Below are 20157 nucleotides of genomic sequence, written 5' to 3'. Positions count from 1 at the left end.
AACTTGGAGAATCTGAAGAGGAGTTTATCCAAGGACGTCCGGAGGTGTGGCTAACTAAGGAATTGCTGGAGTCGATGAGGCATTTCGACGATCAGAAACGGGCCACAGTGTACAAAGAGAGATGCAGTGCTGGAAAGATGGCTAAGTCTGGCAAGCAGTACAGCTCCGAGGAACTTATGACGATTGCATGTGATGAAGACTTCCGCGCATGTATCTATTCAATCGGTTTTGAGTGGTTATTGAGGCACAGCCAGGAGAAGGTGCCGGTGGATTTAGCACGGGAGTTCTTCTCAACATTCCGATTAAAGAACACTTCTGACCTCGACGCGGACTCCATCGCACTCAGGCTTTTTAATGAAGAACATGAAATGAGCATCCGAGAGTGGTCCTTGAGAATGGGGTTATTTACCAAGGCTGAGGACGATGAAGGCATATGGAATGAGAGGATGGTTGGCGTACCGAAGAACACGCCAGGATTCAAAGTACAAGCAGCTTGGGAACTGGTTACCCACTCCAAGGCAGGAGCGTTTAAGTCCAGCTACTGTAAAGCCTCTCACATCAAGGACAAAATCCTCCGTTTTGCTCAGATGTTTATCAGCTACAACCTAATGGGAACTGCAAATTCAGCTCTGACAACTACCGACCTTTATTTCACTTGGTGCATGGCAAAAGGCGTAAATGTGCATCTGGGTTACTGGCTGGCTCAAGCATGTCATCAGATGACAAGCAACCCTGCTCGACGTATGTATACCTGCCATCTCCTAGGCGCCTACCTCCAGCGGAATGTTGAAATGAAGATAACCAAAACCGCTCCCTTGGTCGTGATGTGCGAACCTCTGGAGACTTTCAGTGTTGAGTACTTTTTCAACAAGGGGTTACTCCAAGCTCACGACAAACAAATTTTCTTCTACACGGTAGGAGACAAGGTGAAAGCGGAGACTGAGGAGACTGTGGAGACTATGCCGAGTGAAGAGGTCGAGGAGCTGAGGAAGGATGTCCAGGAGGTGAAGAAAGAAATGCAAGTGATGAGGAAAGAAATGGTGAGAGAGCTTGGTGGGATAAGGAAAGAGCTGAGCGGGAGCCGTGAAGAGGTGAAGACCCTGCGGGGAAACATTGCGGACCTGGCGGTGAAGTCCGCCAAGCAGAACGAGCGGATGACGGAGGCTGTGGAGCTTATAATGAAGATGTTAAAATGGTTGGAGAAGATATTCCCCTTGACCCAGTCGAAGGTAACTCCTGGGTCCAGCAGCGAGGTCAAGCAACCAGGCCAAGGCAGCTCCGCCGTCCAGCGACCACCGCACCCGCTCAAGCAAGTGATTACCCCATCCGCGTCCAAGCCAGAGTTAATCCCATCCAGATCAAAGTCCATGATGTTAAAGAAACCAGAGTCTGATCAACCAGAGCAAGAGAAGGAAGGAGAGGAGCCGGAGCTGCCGACGAAAAAGAAAGTGAAGATAACCCGACCCGGGATCCCACCCCAATCTGGCTCTCGAGGGAGCCAGACCCAGAAGTGAATAACCCCCATGACCAAGTAACTTTTATTTTCTGCTTTCCGTTAAACTCCCTCCGTCCCAGAGAAGTTGGCATACTTTGAAAATGGCACGGGATTTTAGGAGGTTTTGTTTCGTGTGTTAAATGGAGAGAGAAAATATAATTTTTATATTCATGTGAGAGAGAACTTTTTCCAAAAAGGGAAATGTGACATCTTTTGTGGGACAAACTAAAAAGGAAAGTGTGCCAACTTTTCTGGGACGGAGGGAGTATCTGTTTTTTTGTTTGTTGTTATTATTTGTGTCTCTGTGAATTTTTGCTTTATGTGTTTACCTTCTCCCACTTAGCCCAATGCTTGATCTAAGTGTGAGAAGTTTATGTTTTCTGTTTATTGTGTGTTCTCCCACTTCGCCCGATGCTCAGTCTAAGTGTGAGAAGTTTTATAGGATTATAATTTGTTTATTGTGTGTTGAATTGACTACCCTGTTTCCCCCCTTCACGACGATGGCTTGGGGACTGGCTTGGGGACAAGCTTGAGTGAAGTGGAAGGGGGAGGGGAGTCAATGCGTGTAGTTGTCAGCATGTTATGAGTCGTTAAGTCTAGGTTTTGTTTGTGTCGCATGAGCTGGTGAATATAATACGGCATGATCTCCTCAGTGAAAGTAATTAAGGATAGGATGTATTTCAACTTAGAAGCCTTTTCCTTTAATAAGCCAAGTCAATCTGGTCGAAGTAAGAACGATAGAGGATGTCTTAGCTAACTTAGATGTGAAGCCCCACTATAAGAGCGAGTTATGAGCCTTAAATAACTTTGAGCTAACACATGTAAAGGGGCCGCCACTGAATGCTTAGGGAGAAGAGTCATGACGGAGAAAAATAGGGGAATTGGGTTATGAAGGTATAAGCTGGACGAAGTCCAGGTAAAGGAGTTATAAGCTGGACGAAGTCCAGAGGGAAAAAGGTGGGAAAAAGAAGAAAATAGAGGAATAAGCTGGATGAAGTCCAGAGAAAAAAAAATGAATAAAAAAAAGGAGGTATAAGCTGGACGAAGTCCAGGGGAAATATGTCTAAAGGCAGGAAGCAATAGTAACCTGACCCAGAAAAAAAGGGAGGAAAACGAAGGGTAGAAAGGAGAAAAATCTCATAACCCGATGCTTCAGTGGTATGGCAGTAACTTATGAGAGAATCGGTTCTAACATCCCTGGTGAAGAATGAGTGATCGAGTGAATCCAACAATTGGGGAAGTAAAGGGCTATCTTGACGAACTGACAGATTGATTAGGCAGAAGAAGGGAAGGGGCCAATTTGGAGAAATGCAGCCTGTTGGATTGACCTTAATCTTGTGGGGACGGTTGTCTAAAAGTTGAAGCTAGTTCATGCATATGTGTCTATGTTTTTTTTAAGTGTTTGTTATTTGTGCATTAGTTGTGTCTAGGTCTAGGAGTCTGTTTAGAGTTTAAAGAGTCGGTCAGGGGATAACCGTGCTTGAAATATGCCTTATTCTATTTTCTTGTCTTTATACTTGAGGACAAGTATGGTTTAAGTGTGAGCAGTTTGATAAGGCTAATTTCATGTATCGGTTATGTAGTGAAAAACAATTTATTTTACTGGGTCTAACACAGTTTTTAAGCCAGGTGTGTGAAGGAACCGCTAGATCCAGGAAGAGCTGGAGGCAATGGACTAGCGAAGGAAAACAAAGGGAAGTGAGCAGAGTTGAAGAGAAAAGAAATGGATGGACGAAGGGAGTCAATAGCTGAGGGCAACAAAGACTATTCATACCTCGTTGGACCCACTTCTACGCCTATATATAGAGGAGCATGCAGCACACACCATATACATGATTTTGCTCTGAGCTCACATACTCACACACACACTTGGGAAAAATGAGAATTCTGGGGTAGTTAAAGGTTTCTAGGGGTTCATCTTCGGCGAAAGTTAGCGGTAACACCGTCCTCACGGAGGGCGAAGAAACAATCAGTTTACATTCAGTTTTTTTGCACTTTTATTCTGTCGAACTTCATCGTTTTGGAAGTCGATTTGGTTGCTGGCTACTTATCGATTATCTATGCATTCAGTTTATGTCATGATGGTGTTTATCTTGTGTTGATTTACGTTGATTCTGTGTTTTTGAGGTTTAATTTTGGAAGTTGTATGTTGTTCTCTATTTTGGATAATTCTGTGCTTGATCTGGGAAATAGATTGTGGATCTGAGTTGTTGTTGTTGATCGGTGGTTGTTTGGCGAATCTGTAGCTATGGGTATACTTTTGGTCGAAGTTTGTTTCGGATGCTTGGATCCAGAGTGGATTTAGCATCCGAGGTTGGATTTGAACAGGGAATCAAGTTGTGCATGGATTTCGAACTTTCTGCTTTTTTTTTAATTTTACTTCGTCTAGTAGCCGTAGATCTGTCGTAGCTTAAATTGTTCTTCGTTTAATTGCTTTAAATTCAGTCTGCTTCGTTTTCGATTCACGTTCCATCTCTGTTTCTACTGAAATTTTTAAGCAAATTGTTGGAGAAGATGATGTCGCTGTTAGTTAGTTCTTTAGTTAGTTGTTTTTTCAGCTTTTCATCCGTACTTTACCTTTTCAGCAATGGTCCCCACCGACATTTCATTTCCGAAGTCTAGGTAATTTAGGAAATAGTTTCTTAGATCTAGTGATTGTCTCGTTTTCCAGTTTATATGCATGATTTCTGTTTCTGCCTAGATCTAGCTGTTAGCGTAACAGATTTCAACACCAAGTCTAGTTTAAATACCTCAACCCAAAATGCGTGGCAGCAGCCAACCCAAAAATAGTCCTGAATCCTTGAGCATGTTTAATTGCGCATTCATCTCTGTGGGATCGATCCCTACTTCCCTGTGCTAATTTTTAGTATACGTGGTTGAAGGTTTTGAAGCGATATTCTGTGTGTCTGACGACCGAGATTTTCCAACGATCCGTAAGTTCCTAGACCCTGTGATCTAGTGGATTCGCTGGACCTAGGAGACTTGCTATTCCTTTCTGTGCACACAGTCTAAACAACGTTTTTTAAAAATTGAGCTTCACCTCCCAATCAGCGCCTTTGTTTAAATTCGTTGGCTCGACTTAGTCTTCTAGCTACAACTCTGAAACAAAAAATAAAATGTTAGAAAACTATACAAAAATAAAAACAAAAATAATCCTAAATTAAATAACCAGTTGCCTCCCCGGCAACGGCGCCAAAACTTGATGTGAAATTTTTCGAGCTTTATATCACTGAACTAATAACACACAAGTATATCAAAAAGCTCTAAAATTACAACCTTTCTACTAGAGTACAGATGTAGCCCTAAAAGAGTGTCGAACCACAGGGAGGCGTATGATTATTTAACAAGGTTTGACAAGATTTATAAACTAAATTTAAAAAACTAAAGTACGAAAATAGAGAAACTCAAGAGATAAAGAACATTGCTCCTAACAACATTCAGATGAATTACTATTGTATTGATTTTATATTCAAGTTCATAAGCTATTGAGAACGATGTATCAATTTACACTCTAAAAGTACTGAACATACTTAAAGAATTATAGTACTTGTGCTAGCTGAACACGTAGCAAAAGTACCTACTCATTAGACTATTATTTCCGCGGAAGCGCAGTAAATACTAGACTAACTTCTCAAAACCAATAAAAATTATGGTTAGCTGAACACTTAACACATAACATCTTCTCATCAAACTAAACTCCCACGGAAGCATAGTAAGTATTAATTCAACATCTTAGACTTTTTAACATCAATATTCACTTATGCATTTTTCTCTGAACAAGGTAAAATTCATAAATTTTTCATCTATGTTATCATCCAATTTCCAAGTTGAAGAGACATTAGAAAGAGGCAAATAATATACTACATTAGATGCAGATGCATCAAAACATAGCATATACAAAATGCAAACCATAGACGAAAACCAAAGCGAATGATTAAATATAAAATCTCTAAAATCAATTCATCCTACTAGTGTTAGGAGCAATGAAGACAAACTAGCCACACATGCTAAAGAAGAAAAATCGTAAGACTAATGGTGTTCCTCGATATTCCACATATTAGGCTCAAAAAATAGGAGAATAAATATCGAACATTTGATTCGCATCAACTGCCCAGCGGTGCCACTAACTTCCTCAGGTGGACCAACGTCTGTGACAGGGCTTGACTCTAACTCTCCCCCTGGATGTGGTTCCTGAAGGAACTGGCAGTGGAAGCGTGCGTCGAGTTATCATAATTTAATAATTATTAATCGAACAAATAAATCACATAATAATCAAATCTATTTAGCATATTATTTAGACAAAATCTATTCACGTAATTCTCACATGTATCATGCTCATAACTTGAATTAATCATGCTTTAAGAATATTGAAACCTAAAACATGCTTTTCTACGGAGCAGAAATAATACCTAATTAATTCTCCAAAGAATTGATGATGGCTAGCGACTTCTCCACGTGACGCTTTGAATACTAGACCACAGATCTTCTCTCTGGTTCCCGAACTGTACTCAAATATCAGTGTGTGCTAATCTCACCGGAATACTAGGACTTAAATAAAGAAGATAGAAGAAATCCTTATCCAATTTGGAGAGAAATTCGAACTCCTCTTACTAGAGGGGGACAAAAATTTTAACTGTAAAAACTTATGATTTCTGTCTCCTTTATTCTCCTATTTATATTAAGTTTCTTTTGGGCCCAGACAGGGATCTATGGAAGGTTTTGGATATGTCATCCAATTTACTTTTTACTAATTAAATTGAACCCACAATTTAATATAAGCTTTAATTGGAATATTACGAGCAGTCACTACAAAGTAATATTGAACTCTCCCCATCCAAATCCGAAATTATAAGTAATCCGGGTTTCCATTTTAACTTTCATTTCCCGCGCTTAAGATAAAAAATATCCATTAATTAATTAATGTCTGCTATGGACTTAATTAATTAACTTCTTATTAATTCCAAGAGTGGACTTAGCATGAAACGCTTATTTATTATTCATAGAGTAATCAAACTCCAACTAGCTAGGTTCCAAATAATAAAACCTTGTTTCGCGCTCCTCTTGAGGACATTATCAAACGAGACTCACCTCGCGCACGATTCAACATAATAGCAATCCTAGCACCACTAGATATTAATCACCACTACCCAATATATCAGGATTATTGGGTTACGAAAAACCTGCACCATTTGATAAGTCAAAGTAATGCATTATCAATACCGTATGCTCAATGCTAACCTACATTGATTAAGAAACAAATATTTATCAAGACATCGCCTTTCAGTAGATAGCCCAAGGACAAGTCTTGCTGTTAGATCCGTTCAGTGCTTTACCACACCAATGTCATCTTATTTCAGTAAGGCTTAGAAATATGCGGACTAACATTGCAACCTTTCACGATGGATAGTCTAATTCCATCTAGGTCGTGAAATTCTTCTTTTTCTTTGTTTAGGACTGACCGTGTTACCTTAAAGTGGACGCCGCCCACAACCGGTCTACTAAAACAAAGACTTAGACTTTGTTAAGTTAACTTATACATTTAAACATGCAATTAACATCCATTAAATGTAAAACATAACAACATAATGACAAAAATAATCTGTTTTATTCCTTAGAAAATAAAATAAGAGTTTTACAGTATTCAATCACTCGCAACGTGATTTCTAGTATATAAACTCTAACAATCTCTCACTTATACTCAAAACACTTTGGAGTATATAAAAATGTGCCAACGTCCAACTCAATTTCTAAATGCATTCTCTACTACTTACAATTTAAATGTGACGATCCACTAAATTTTCAATGTTTGTTGCTTTTTTCATTAAAATATATTCGCATCTCAATCCTTTTTATGAACCTAATTAGTGCCGTCGGCAAATGCTTCATATTTACACAAATTGTCGCAACAAAATTAGAAACATAAATGAACATGGTGAAGTCTACATTAATTGACGAAGTTTCCTTGTTATGCAATTTCAACATCATGAATCTTCAAACATTTTAATAATGCTAAAATTTTCATTTTGTTGCAAAATTTAATACATTTGGTCCCTAGATAGTTGACACACCGATAAAATGATACGCAAATTAAAAGATGATGATTTCGTTTAAGACCGAAATTAGATAATTTTCGATTCAAGTTTAAGAATAAATAAATTATTAATGGATCAATGCCAAATTAAGGCTTACATAGGTCACATATCACTTCTTCTTTTCTTATTTTGTCCAACACATAATGGCGACAATTTTAAGAGAAAGACGAATAAATAATAAATTTGGTTTTTGTATATACCTATCGAACCTTTTCTCTTTTGCTAGCTTTTGTTATTCGTCTGTTCCGAAGAATCAGTTTATAGGACAAATTTACAATTGCCTTCACTTCGAAATCTCCTACAAAATATTTAATGTCTTTCTTCCAAAAAAAAAAGAAGACTAGTGTGGAAATTATTAAATCTCTAAATGCCACACATTGATATTTATTTTCGAAAAAATAAATTCAATGAGATTGAGACCTCTCAATAAATGACAATGTGACGCTGTATAACTAAGTAAAACAACAACGAAAGGCACATGGCATCAAATTAATAAAACCTATCGTTTTACTATGATTTTTGTTATATTTGAAAAACCAGATTAAAATGAAATTAAATTATTTTCCCATCTATTTCGTTATAGTAGTAATTAATATTAATGGCTGGTATTCTTTGTCGAATTCTACTTGCTCCTTTTACTGTGCCGGCAACATTTTTTTTAATTGATGATCGTTCTTTACGTATTTATACACTAATTATATTTATTTAAAAATAACTTTGAGATTAAATTATTAGGAGTTTTATTACTCATTAGTCTAGAGTTTAAACATCTTCATTAATACATGCTTTATACTTTGAAAATTTTTTACTCTTAACATAAATATGCGACAAACTCCACAAGGAATTCTGAGTGCCGTCTTTTTAATTATTTAATTTCAAATATTATGTATACATCGTCAACATATATGTATTATACAAGAAATAGTATAGTGGAGTTAGAGTGCGGTAAAAGTATGTTTATAGTTGCATCTGTAGCATATACATAAATTATAGTTAATTTACGGTGCTCTGTTTTTCTAATCACACTACATTTTTCAGTGAATTACCTTATAATGCTGCCAGTTAAATATGACTGGTATTAATTTATTGAGTGAACTAAATGAAATATCTCTAACATTTACGGTTGTTGCATCATTGACCTCTAATAAAAACAATAGCACCATTCGGATCTAACATTTCACTACAATTACAAATCAAGTAATTTTAGTCATTTTTCGGACCAAAATGCCCAAATGGCTAGTCTCATAACCAGGGGCGGATGCAACCCTTTAATAGGTGGGGCATTTGCCCCTCCTCACCTCTTTCCCTCCCTTCTATATTTATTACAAATTTTCATGTATATATGTAAAATTATATCAAATGCCCCTTCTCAAAAATGAAAATTTTATTAACTTTGCCCCTCCTGTAATGAATTCTTGGCTACGCCCTTGCTCATAACCCTCCCATACCTGCAGCAACTTGTCCCCTACTCTGTCACTGCTACACTACATGGATTGTCCCCTACTCTGTCACTGCTACACTACATGGAAGTGACTTGTCAAATCATGCAGATTTAGTAGATGAAAAATACTATATTCTAATACATTTTTAATATGTATTCGAATATGATACATATGATATTTGAAAATATAAGGATTTCCAATTTTTAGTTTAGTTAATCACAAGTAGTTTACTTTTTGTGGAATTGCTAGTATTATTGTTTTACTATTAAGTAAATGAGACAAATTTATTTTTCAAAAAAGACTTCGAATTCAATTGGACTTTTAGTCCTAGTATTGGACAATAGTATGAATACACAGTTATTGTGATGATCAAATTACAAAATGATAACACGAAGAAAACAAGTCCATGAAATTAGACAATTGACGGCGGCACGGCGCCCCTCTTTGAGCTTGGGCTCCCAGCAAAAGCTGCAGCACAGCAAACTTGAGCTCCACCTCCCTCAGCAATTCATCCTCCGTCTTCGCCGCACCCTGCTGCTGGATGATCCCTGACCCACGCACTCCAGATGCGTCCCGAAATCGCACTCCGTATTCTGTTTCTGGGACAAAGAAATCCAATTCAGGATCGCGGATGTCCCATGTTTCTGGGTCTACGTCGATTACCACCGGTGCCGTGCCGGTGCCGATGCGCGGCTAGGTTGCGTTTTCCGCCGTGAGCGACTCCGGGAGGACAACGCTCCAGAGGAATCAGCTCGGTTCCGTTTAGGAGGCATGATGAAAACAACGACTCAAATGGAACGAAAATGGAGAAAATGGGTTGAAATGGAGAAAATAGAGTGAAATGGAGTGGAGAGAGATGAGAGCGAAAACGAATGAGTGAAAGTGATTTGGAGGGAAGGTTAATTTTCGGAAAATTTCAATGCAAGTCTAGGTAGTTGGCGTGCAGGAGGCGAAGAGACGCTCAAGGTTTCTGTCTTTTACGAAGGAGAGAGGAGAGAAGACATGACATTTTGTGTCATATCATGACTAATGTGTCAGCAGCTACAGTTCATGTTGCAGTGCCATGCAGAGGCGGCGTCAGAGCAGTAGGAGTAAGTGACGAGAATGCCCTTGAAGGGCCTGAGGGTGTTTTGGTCCGAAAGGAGTACTTTTTTGTGATTGTATGAAATGTTAGACCCCTATGGTGCATTTTTTTTTTGTTAGGGGTCAATGGTGCAACAACCACAAATGTTATGGACATTTTATGCAGTTCACTCTAATTTATCTATCTATTCATTCCTGATAATTCGTATAAAATATTAGGGGTGACAAATCGTGCAGGTTGGATCTTGATTGGATCAATCTAATAATGACGCAATCCAAATTTGACCTATTAAGAAAATTCTCAAATCCGTACACAAATCCAACATGCTATTTTCAAACTTGAACATGAGAACTACCCAAACCGGATGTATACGATTAAATTCTGATGTATATTATTAAACCTGATATTACAATATTAAACATAATTTATACAATAAAATAGAAACATTTAAACAGTACGGGTTTAATGCACAATTGGTAAAATAAGAGAAAAAAAATTAGTAAACTAAAAGAGGGAGAAAAAAATAGTTGAAGTAGTGTTAGTAGATATGGGGTTCACTTCCTAAAATAGAAAGTTTATATTTTCAACGAAGGAACTAAAATGGAAATAATTTATATTTTTAAGAGGGGTAGTAATATTTTACTACTAAATAACCTTGTAACCGTTAATTGTAGTAATTACTTTATTTTGTGCATATCCTAAATGAACTTATTTATTTAGAGATCAGTTTTCCGTATATTTAAATTTTATTTTTGTGAATCATGAAAAATCGAAGATTTTAACATATCACCTGACAAATTACGTGTAAAAATGAGAAATATAATTATTTTGTCACAGAGCCATCATGGCTGTGACGAACTGAGTACTGATTTTCACACATTGCAGAATTCATACTCCGTCGCTCGATTTCTAAGATTTTATCATATGATACACCTCCATACAGTACTATATATACAAATATGAAATTGATTCCACCTTTTCAACACACATGTATGGTGTGAAAACACTTGGCACTCTCCCTCTCTCTCTTACACAAAAGCAAAGGAGTCCACGCTTCTAACAAACTTTCAATTCTCCACTTATAGAAACGGTTACTCCTTCGTACAATGGCGGTTATAGCGAAGTACAACGGCGGAACTCTCCTCTCCTGCTTCAAAACCGCTAACACCCTCTCCTTCGCATACGCCCTCATTTTCATCTCCATCGCCTACACCATCTTCCTCCTCTTCACCCCCTCCTCCTTCCCTGACGCCATCGCCCTCACCAACTCCTCCTCTCCTGTATCTTCCCACGATTCTCAAACGTCGCATTTCTCCTCAATCGTCTTCTATCACTTCCCCAACTCCTCATCCAATTCCACTGCCAATGCAGATGTTTCTCCTCAACCAATCGCTAATCACACTCAATTGAAGCGTGATCGAAATCACATTCCAATCGTGAAGAATGTTACTCGATCAAAAGTTATTTATCCGAAGCTGCTCGATCAACTCTCGGAGTGTGATCTGTTTGATGGAAATTGGGTGAGAGATGAGTCTTATCCACTGTATAAGCCTGGTTCCTGCTCCTTGATTGATGAACAGTTCAGCTGCTTCCTCAATGGCAGGCCTGATAATGCCTACCTTAAGCATAGATGGAAGCCTAAAGCCTGCAACTTGCCCAGGTTTGTGTGGCCATTGTCAATCAGATTCATAATTATCATAATTACTGCAACTTTTGTGTGTTAAGTTGTTATTGTAATCTGATTTCTAGCACTCAATTTCATCTGCATTGTGTTAAATTGTTCAGGTTGAATGGAAGCCATATGTTGGAAATGCTGAGAGGGAAACGCCTGGTTTTTGTTGGTGATTCTCTAAATAGGAATATGTGGGAATCACTCATTTGTATTCTGAAAAAATATGTCAAAGATAAAAAAAAAAAAATGTATGAAGTTTCAAGGAGGCGACAATTTCGAAGCGAAGCTTCTTATTCGTTTCGATTTGAAGTAAGTGAAATCCCCTTTTCAACTAAATCATGTTTTGAGTTTATATACTAACTTGGTTATTCAATGGTTGAAGGCATACAACTGCACGGTGGAGTTCTTCGCGGCTCCTTTCTTGGTTCGAGAATGGGAATTCACTGAAAGGAACGGGACGAAGAAGGAAACGCTTCGACTCGATCTGATCAGCGGCTTTGCTGCTAAGTACAAAGATGCAGATGTGCTCGTGTTCAACACTGGTCATTGGTGGACTCATGACAAGACCTCAAAAGGGTATATATCGAAAAAGAATCGACTTTGAGTGTGTCATTAAATTTTTGTTGGTGAAGAAATATGTTGCATTTTTCAGGCAGGACTACTATCAACAAGGTAGTCATGTGTATAGTGAGTTGAATGTACTTGAGGCTTTTCGCAGAGCTATGAAGACGTGGGGCAGATGGGTCGATGCCAATGTCGATCCAAGAAAGTCCCTCGTGTTCTTCAGAGGCTACTCAGCCTCTCATTACAAGTAAATCCCTTCACATTCTTGAAATTTGACTAAATTTTGATCATGATGAAAACATGATATGATAAGAAGTGAACATAAATTTTCAGTGGAGGGCGGTGGAATTCAGGGGGAGCATGTGACAATGAAACAGAGCCAATCAAGAATGATGCTTATCTCACACCGTATCCGGACAAGATGAGTGTTCTTGAGAGGGTTTTTGGAAGGATGAAAACCCCGGTTAGTTACATGAACGTAACGAAGTTGACAGATTATCGAAAGGATGGGCACCCGTCAATATATAGGAAGATGCAGTACACGAAGGAGGAGAGACGGTCGCCTCTGACCATCCAGGACTGCGGCCATTGGTGCCTCCCGGGAGTGCCCGATGCCTGGAACGAGATCCTGTATGCGGAGCTGCTGGTGAAGCTGAACAAGAAGCAGCAATCACACAAGAGAGCAGCATAGGTATAGACTTGATTTCACACGTATTCCTTTATTGTAATTAGTGATTCATTGTGTATTCTATATATGTGTAATGTTAGGGGTTCAAAAAAAAATTTAAAGAGGGCGTCAACCTTAAACATAAAATAATCCATCCCCACATTTATAGCTCTGTTGGATTAAGATGTGGTGATTGTGAACCTCTTAACTGAAACAAGATTTATTTCATTATAATTACATTTGACTCTATTTTATTCGATTTTGATTATTTATTTAAATTTTAAATAGTGTAGCTTGTTAAAGATGACACCTTTTCATGCTTTACGTGTTTATGAATAAAATTATTAAGTAATTGATGAGGTTATATATACTCAAATTAGAACCAAAGCAGTCATTTTTAGAATCAGTTCAGCTTAAGAAATGCTCTTCTATGTTTGCAAGATAAGTAAAGATATGTTTAGTCAGAATAACCATACTTTCAAGTGAACTAAGCACCTTATTTAACGTAATAGAATTTGATTCTATTTAATTGGTCTGTTTGAACAAAGAGGATGGAAGAGTTAGAATCAGACTTCTCACTCTACTTTGAGTATATAGTGAGCATATCCTGACATGAAAATTATAAAATCACTTAATCGAAAACTTGATATGCTCATCAAAATTTTAAAATGTATTGTTAAGAAAAAACAGATACACACGAGAATGGTGATGTGCATGGCATGCGTGAATACGGAAAAATGATAGTGATCGCTTGGAGTTGAAGCAACTCTTGCCCCTTTGACATGGCATGCGTTTCCCCAACACTCAACATCATTCTATGCCATGTGTGTATGTGTGTGTGTGTGTGTGTGTGAGAGAGAGAGAGAGAGAGATGCATGTCATTACTCATATGTAAGGGGCAAGTTGCTTGGAATTGGACAATGAGAAAAATAACGAAAATTTCACCTCCATTCGTATGATTCTTCTCATTTCTTATCTACTAGTATCATTCTACATCCACATCTCAGTCACAATCACTACAAGAATACCACAATAATTAAAGATTATTCCTAGTCTACGTACTACATAATATTTTTTCTATGATAAGAATTTGTCCCATGTCTTAGTTTGTTGTACTCCATATATCAACTTCCTGAGAAGCGCCTCAGCCAATAAGAATGCTTAACATGCAAAACTAATCAATAAGCTCATCCAGAAGAAGAAGAAGAAGAGTGATCGAGATTGATTTTGTTTATACACTCTTAATAGTGCCAAGTTAGAAGTGAATTTCTACTATAAACAGCAACGGTTTATATGTTTTTTAATCTATTGGTTCAGTCTTATGTTTTGGACTCAAAAGAAAGTGTTTTGGGCTTCAATTCTTACCTACGACGAAGTATTGGGCTATTACTAAAAAACTTAATACTTGGGCTACTAATAAAAAACTAAATAAAGCATATGATACTAGTAATAAATTCAAGATTGATAAGATAAAGTACTCAGCTGTAGACTAGACTTATAGGATCTAATCATATCATAAATCATTAGCATGAAATAAATGAAAATGTAGAGGATTTAATGATGGTTTCAAAGGGAACTACCCAAACAGTCATAATAACCTCCTTAATGAATCACTTATTAGTTTAAAAGCCACCTAAGACTAACAAACATACAAAATATAAAAAGAACAACAATAATAACTAAGTATAGATAGTTGAATTACAAAAACAAAAAGATTTTGCAAGATAATTTGCAGAGGAGCAACTGATATATCACCCTCCAATTTGCTGCTTTCCATCACAAATTTGACAAAGCTATATGATTTGATTGAACAAACATTAAATTACAAGAAAAGGCAATATCTTAAGCTAGGAACAAAACTCAGAAACATGATTGTATATAGTTAATAGTTCTCGTAGGTAAAAAAACCTCCACTGTAAACACTTAGAAACACAAATTGAATGTTAAAACATATCTAAATCCCTCTGGTTATATACCAACTCTTGAGAAGACACCATCATCACAACTTCAGTTGAGCCTCCTCCGCCTCGGGGCCCGCGAATCCCCGCTGTCAACGTCGGAGATTCTAGAAGCATCGTTTCTCCTCCTTGAAGACGAAGTCGAGAGCGCCACCCTGGAATTGATTTCTATGGCATTGTCCACAGTTTGGCTCTCAGAGTGTATTACAGCAGCAATGCTGGACACAGAATCCCTATCGTCCACCATCCGAGGAGGCCTCTCCAGATTCCTCTCCACCGGATCGCTCTGGAGAAATGACTCAAAGTCAGCGTTGATTGCAGATGTGAGATTGGACAAAGAAGCAGCTCGATGAGAACTTGATCTGCGAAGCAGCAATGATGTGAGACGACGGCTATCCCTCTCCCTCTCTCTTTCCATCTCCCTATTCCCCTCCCTGAGCTCCCTCTCCCTCATCTCGTAGCTCGGGGGGCTGCTCTCAGTCAGGTCAATCACATCATCAAGTGGGAGCGGCGGAGTTCTCTCTCTGCGAATTCCTCTAGAAGTCAAGAAACGATTGAGTAAAGCCGTACTTCTCTCAGGTGAGTCATGGAGGCCATCAGGGTGTCGGGACTGTATCTGAGCCAGCTCCCGGTTTAGGTCGAAAGCACTCCCAAGACGCCTAATCATCTCCTCAACAGGGATAGTGAAGGCTGTTGCAGTCCTCTGTATAGTCTGCCTCCAGCTCTCAATCCGCCGGGCATGGGGCCTAAGAGGGATCTTGAGGCTAGAATCAATATCTTGGTCTCGGACAATGTTGCCACGGCCATATATAGGCGTCACATTCTTAGTGGTGACCTCTCCCTTGCACACGGGGCACTCCTTGGCTTCGGAGTGATGATGCAACCAACGGTAAAGACATGGCCAGCAAAACAAGTGGCCACAGCAAGTGACAACAGGATCCTTGGCCAAATCTAAGCATATGTTGCAATCAAAGAAACCCCCCTCGTCACCATTACTCTTACCACCATCTTTCTTCTTACCAAGATCCTCGTCCTCAGGAGAACCAGTCGTGTTCTCACATATCTTAGCTGCCTCAATAGGCCTATCCTCAGAGGCTACACTACCCTCACCAGTCTGTGGTGCATTCCCACTAATCAATTCCAAAGCAAGGTTCCTTGTTTCCGGGGGGATTGGGAGTTGCCTCCACAACGGCCGCCACCTATGATTTCTCTGCCTTACGGCATCCCTAACGCGATGAATTGGACTTTCTAACCAATCCTCCAAGTTCATCGCAACAATAGGATATGATCCCGAGAGAGGCTCACCACCATCACTAGAATTATCAACCGGCTCCAAATTGAGATCGAGGTTCATCGTATTAGCATTCTCTTCAGCCATTGCAGAATTCACCCAACACAACAAAAAAAATTCAACAGAACAACCCAAAACTCAGGCACCCAGCTCTCAAACAAATGAAAGGAACGAATTTCCCCAAATCATTGAAACCCTAATTTCAGCCAATAACACGCACATACATCGAGTCTAGATATACGATACCCAGAAATCAAACTGGTCAATTAAACAGTTTGGTACAATCAAAACCCTAACTTCAATTGCAAAAAATGCTCAACAATAATCAAAATTGATTTTCCGGTCAGCTGATGAACTTATCCGGGTCAACCAAATCGCAAAAATCTAGTGAATAGGGGAGGAACAAAACAAGCTACAGAGATTGTAACCGACGAAAAATCCACCAAAAAACAAAAGATTCAATAGTATAAATGGACACTGCAAACCTGCAAGCAAATTACAGCTTCCCTTTCTGCAGGTAAAGATGCAAAATTTATGCGGAAAACCGAGAAATAAGAAAATTTAGGGATCTGGGTTGTGTATTTTGGGGGGTTTTCAGGAAGGGATGAGATGAATTGGGTTCAGCTCAGAATGAAGCTCGAAGCGAGAAAGAGGGAAGGGAGAGAGAGGAGAGAAATATTCTCTGCAAGTAGTAATTCTGGCGTAGCTGTACAGCAGTGCGTGTGGGACCGGCTAAGCCCCACGTCAGCATTAATATACTGGGCTAAATGGATGGGCTCACTATTGGGCCAATTAAGCTTATTAGAAAGCTAATCAATGGACCAGTAGGCCCAAATAATTATTAATGGAGAGTGTATGCATACGAATATTATCCGCACAGTTAAAAAAATTACTAATAAATGATTATTCATGTATAATCCATAGTTTCAAAGCAAAAATGGCTCTGTTTAGCTTCTATCCAATACACACAAAGTTCTCACATGCATAATTTACCAGTATCAATACAATTTCATTAATAATATAATTACTTTTCAATCATACAATCAAACTTTTATTTTTATCTCGTAATTTTTTATCATATGTTATCTATTTCAAAATTACCCGTTTTGTTATTCATTTTGTAATAATCTTGCAGAGCAAATGTGCTATTACATAGTCAACTTAATCATTTCATATACAGACCATTTGCTATTTACTTCGGACGATAGATTATAATCAAACAAAAAATATCCAATCATTCAGTAGATTAGTTCGCCGCGTATACTCCTCTCTCATAGTATTTGAATAAACGAATATCACATGATTAATTTTGCATATATTCAAGCCAAATTACCTAACTATATACTATAATATATTATAATACTGTATCAATTAACAAACAATCCAAGTCATTATTCCCAAACTTAAATACAACAAATCAAATCAATAAAACCATGCTAATTAAGAAACACTAATCAATGCACATCTCCAAACCCTTACAATAAAATCAATTGGAATTTAATTAAAACAACTAGCTAGCTCCCATTAACCCTACGGCAATTGGACCTAATCTCTCCATTATTCAATCCAATCAAAGGGCCAATGTTCCCCATCTTGATCATCGATTCCACAAATTTCTCAAAGAATGCACTCTGATTGCTGCTAAAAAGGCCGACGATCGGAGCTGTCGGCGCCGAGGCCGTGGAGATCAGCTCTTGATCGGACTGAAGCACCCCTCTATTCATCTGCAAGTTTGAGAAGTAATTGGCGTCGAACGTATCCTGCGTAGTTGGATCCAGATTCGCCAACGCGGATCCGCTGCCACCTTGTGGGCAGATCTGGCGGAGGGCGGCTAGGTCGGTGGCGTTCAGTGTCGGATCGGGGCTGCCGGTGCCGGAAAAGTTGTAGAGACGGTTGATGAAAACCCGGCATTGGGCACGCCCGAACGTGTGAGCACCTAGTGTTGTATAATAAATTGAGTCACGAAGTTTCAATTTTTTCTTAATTTTTAGACGACTTAAAAGGCTGGCATATAATAAATTAAATATATATATAGTCTAGTGAAACTTAATTCATTAAAAATTAATAATCATGTGAAAAATCATAACAACTGAAAGCCCGTATATTTATCGGGTGAATGTTCGATTACGTTACTCCTAAGTAATTAATAATATGGACTCAAAATTTTATACACTTGATTTGAATTACATATAACTCTATAAGTATGCACATTGAGTAAATTTTACAAAATGAAAGTGTAGAAACAAAAATTTACCAGATAATGCTACTAGGTCAGTAACATTTAGACCCATGGCATTAAACTTAGCAGTGAGATTGCTCAAGTTTTCAAATGGGGCTGGAATTGAGGTATTTGCTAATGTTTGATATGCACTTGTGCTATCTCTTCTCCCTAATAACACATTCCAAGAAGGACCTCCTGCCTGCCAATATAAACAAAAAATTTAATAATCTTGATTATTTATATTTTAATAGGGACGTGATCAAATGCAAACTCTAAATATTGTACAAACTCCAAATTATGATCTGAACCGTTAGAAAATATCAACAGATCATGAAATAATAGCAACAAAAAATGTCAACACAATGTCAACGGTTGATGTTGTGTTGACATTGTATTGATATTTTGTTGATATCAGAATCTTGAAATTTTATACTGTGTTGACATTGTGTTGAAAAAGTTTGGAGTTTGTACAATATATGAGTTTGCATTTTATCACTACCCTATTTTAATATATATATACATGTGATAAGGTATTAAGAAATGATGCCAAGAAATTATTATATTAAGTACCAAGGAAACAGCAGATTCTGCGGCGAGGGCTAGAATGTCCGCACAAGACACCACACCCGGGCACGAACTCTCGACTGCAGTCTTGATATTGTCCATGACATCAAAACCGCGGGTTGAGTTCGCATTCGGGGCAGCATCCTTCTCACTCTGGATGCTTCTATTACTATTGTTGTCTAGCAAAATTGATCCATCACAACCCTAATGAAAAGAAAAAAGATTAGGGTTTTAAAGATCAATTCATCCTCGAATAAGACAATTAATATAGGAGAAATCAGAACCTGTACAAAGCAGTCATGAAAATGAAGTCGAATGAGGCTGGCACCAATCCTAGGATCGGACTGTAAGGCTTGTTGCATTGCGGTGTTGACAATGGCCGAGACGTTAGGGCAAGTGAGGGAGTAAAAAGTCGAGTTGAGTTGAGCTCGAGCTAGAGGAAATAGGCTAAAGGCAGCTAAAAGAATCATGAAAAATGAAGTATAAGAAGATGACGAAGAGAACATCTTGCCTTAATTTGATGATGAGAGCTACATAAAGTGTTAATAAAATCACAAGGGACTGAAATATATGTGTGTATATATAGTGAAAAATAATTACTAATATTATAAATATATTAAGCCGTGTTTCTTGCACACTTGATTTAAGCAAGCTAGCTCCAAGCAAAATATGTGATTCGGTCAAAGACTATACAACGAGAGAGTGTAAAAGATTACAAATTAATTACTTTTATTTTGAATTTTGATAATGTTTTGTTTTCTTTTAAATAATATCCAGGCATGTTTGGCATTTTTAAAAAAAAATTCTCTCAATATCATAGTTATGTCACGTATCAAGTGAAAGTAGCATAGCATGAATTGTTTTTAATCGTTGTTGATCAAATTCAAACACTTCTCAAATAAGATAAATTAAAAATTTCTTAACTTCGATAGATATCTTGTAATTTTGTATGCTGAAAATGTGCGCAATCGAAGGAAAGAAGAAACTGAGATTTGGGGATTATTTTTGACTTAGTGGAGGAAGCGGACAAGTTAAGAGATTTCTGTATAAAGTAAAAAACACTAAAATCTTGCACTATACATAATTGATGGTAATTTTTCAAGAAAA

General features: G+C 38.1%; 3 protein-coding genes across 3 annotated transcripts; 1 reads left to right on the top strand and 2 right to left on the bottom strand.

The window, feature by feature from the left end:
* Positions 1–10989: 10989 nt before the first annotated feature.
* Positions 10990–13273, top strand: LOC125188911 (protein trichome birefringence-like 1). Its single transcript, XM_048086010.2, has 5 exons — positions 10990–11773; positions 11899–12094; positions 12168–12361; positions 12438–12596; positions 12683–13273. The coding sequence occupies exons 1-5, from the start codon at positions 11220–11222 to the stop codon at positions 13038–13040; spliced, it is 1461 nt and encodes a 486-aa protein (XP_047941967.1). The 5' UTR covers positions 10990–11219; the 3' UTR covers positions 13041–13273.
* Positions 13274–14864: 1591 nt separating this feature from the next.
* On the bottom strand, positions 14865–16937 carry LOC125190201 (uncharacterized). The gene has a single exon (XM_048087425.2). The coding sequence runs from the start codon at positions 16350–16352 to the stop codon at positions 15024–15026; it is 1329 nt and encodes a 442-aa protein (XP_047943382.1). The 5' UTR covers positions 16353–16937; the 3' UTR covers positions 14865–15023.
* Positions 16938–17636: 699 nt separating this feature from the next.
* Positions 17637–19584, bottom strand: LOC125191101 (peroxidase 15-like). Its single transcript, XM_048088562.2, has 4 exons — positions 19335–19584; positions 19057–19254; positions 18520–18685; positions 17637–18201 (listed from the first exon to the last, which is right to left on the bottom strand). The coding sequence occupies exons 1-4, from the start codon at positions 19554–19556 to the stop codon at positions 17780–17782; spliced, it is 1008 nt and encodes a 335-aa protein (XP_047944519.1). The 5' UTR covers positions 19557–19584; the 3' UTR covers positions 17637–17779.
* Positions 19585–20157: the final 573 nt, after the last annotated feature.

Source organism: Salvia hispanica, chromosome 5, assembly GCF_029641045.1.
Source record: "Salvia hispanica isolate PSC_SH4W2 chromosome 5, Shi_PSC_v1, whole genome shotgun sequence".
Lineage (NCBI taxonomy): Eukaryota > Viridiplantae > Streptophyta > Magnoliopsida > Lamiales > Lamiaceae > Salvia > Salvia hispanica.
Note: the sequence above shows the minus strand (reverse complement) of the source record. Positions and strands in the feature narration are given on the sequence as shown.

Bases quoted from the DNA above. Each gene is read 5' to 3' on its own strand.
- LOC125191101 (XM_048088562.2), bottom strand. From the start codon at position 19,556: ATGTTCTCTTCGTCATCTTCTTATACTTCATTTTTCATGATTCTTTTA. The intron at 19,255-19,334 runs GTTCTGATTTCT...TCTTTTCATTAG, and splicing joins TTCATGACTGCTTTGTACAG to GGTTGTGATGGATCAATTTT. The intron at 18,202-18,519 runs GTAAATTTTTGT...ATACAACACTAG, and splicing joins TGACCTAGTAGCATTATCTG to GTGCTCACACGTTCGGGCGT.
- LOC125188911 (XM_048086010.2), top strand. From the start codon at position 11,220: ATGGCGGTTATAGCGAAGTACAACGGCGGAACTCTCCTCTCCTGCTTC. The intron at 11,774-11,898 runs GTTTGTGTGGCC...TAAATTGTTCAG, and splicing joins AAAGCCTGCAACTTGCCCAG to GTTGAATGGAAGCCATATGT. The intron at 12,095-12,167 runs GTAAGTGAAATC...CAATGGTTGAAG, and splicing joins CTTATTCGTTTCGATTTGAA to GCATACAACTGCACGGTGGA.
- LOC125190201 (XM_048087425.2), bottom strand. From the start codon at position 16,352: ATGGCTGAAGAGAATGCTAATACGATGAACCTCGATCTCAATTTGGAG.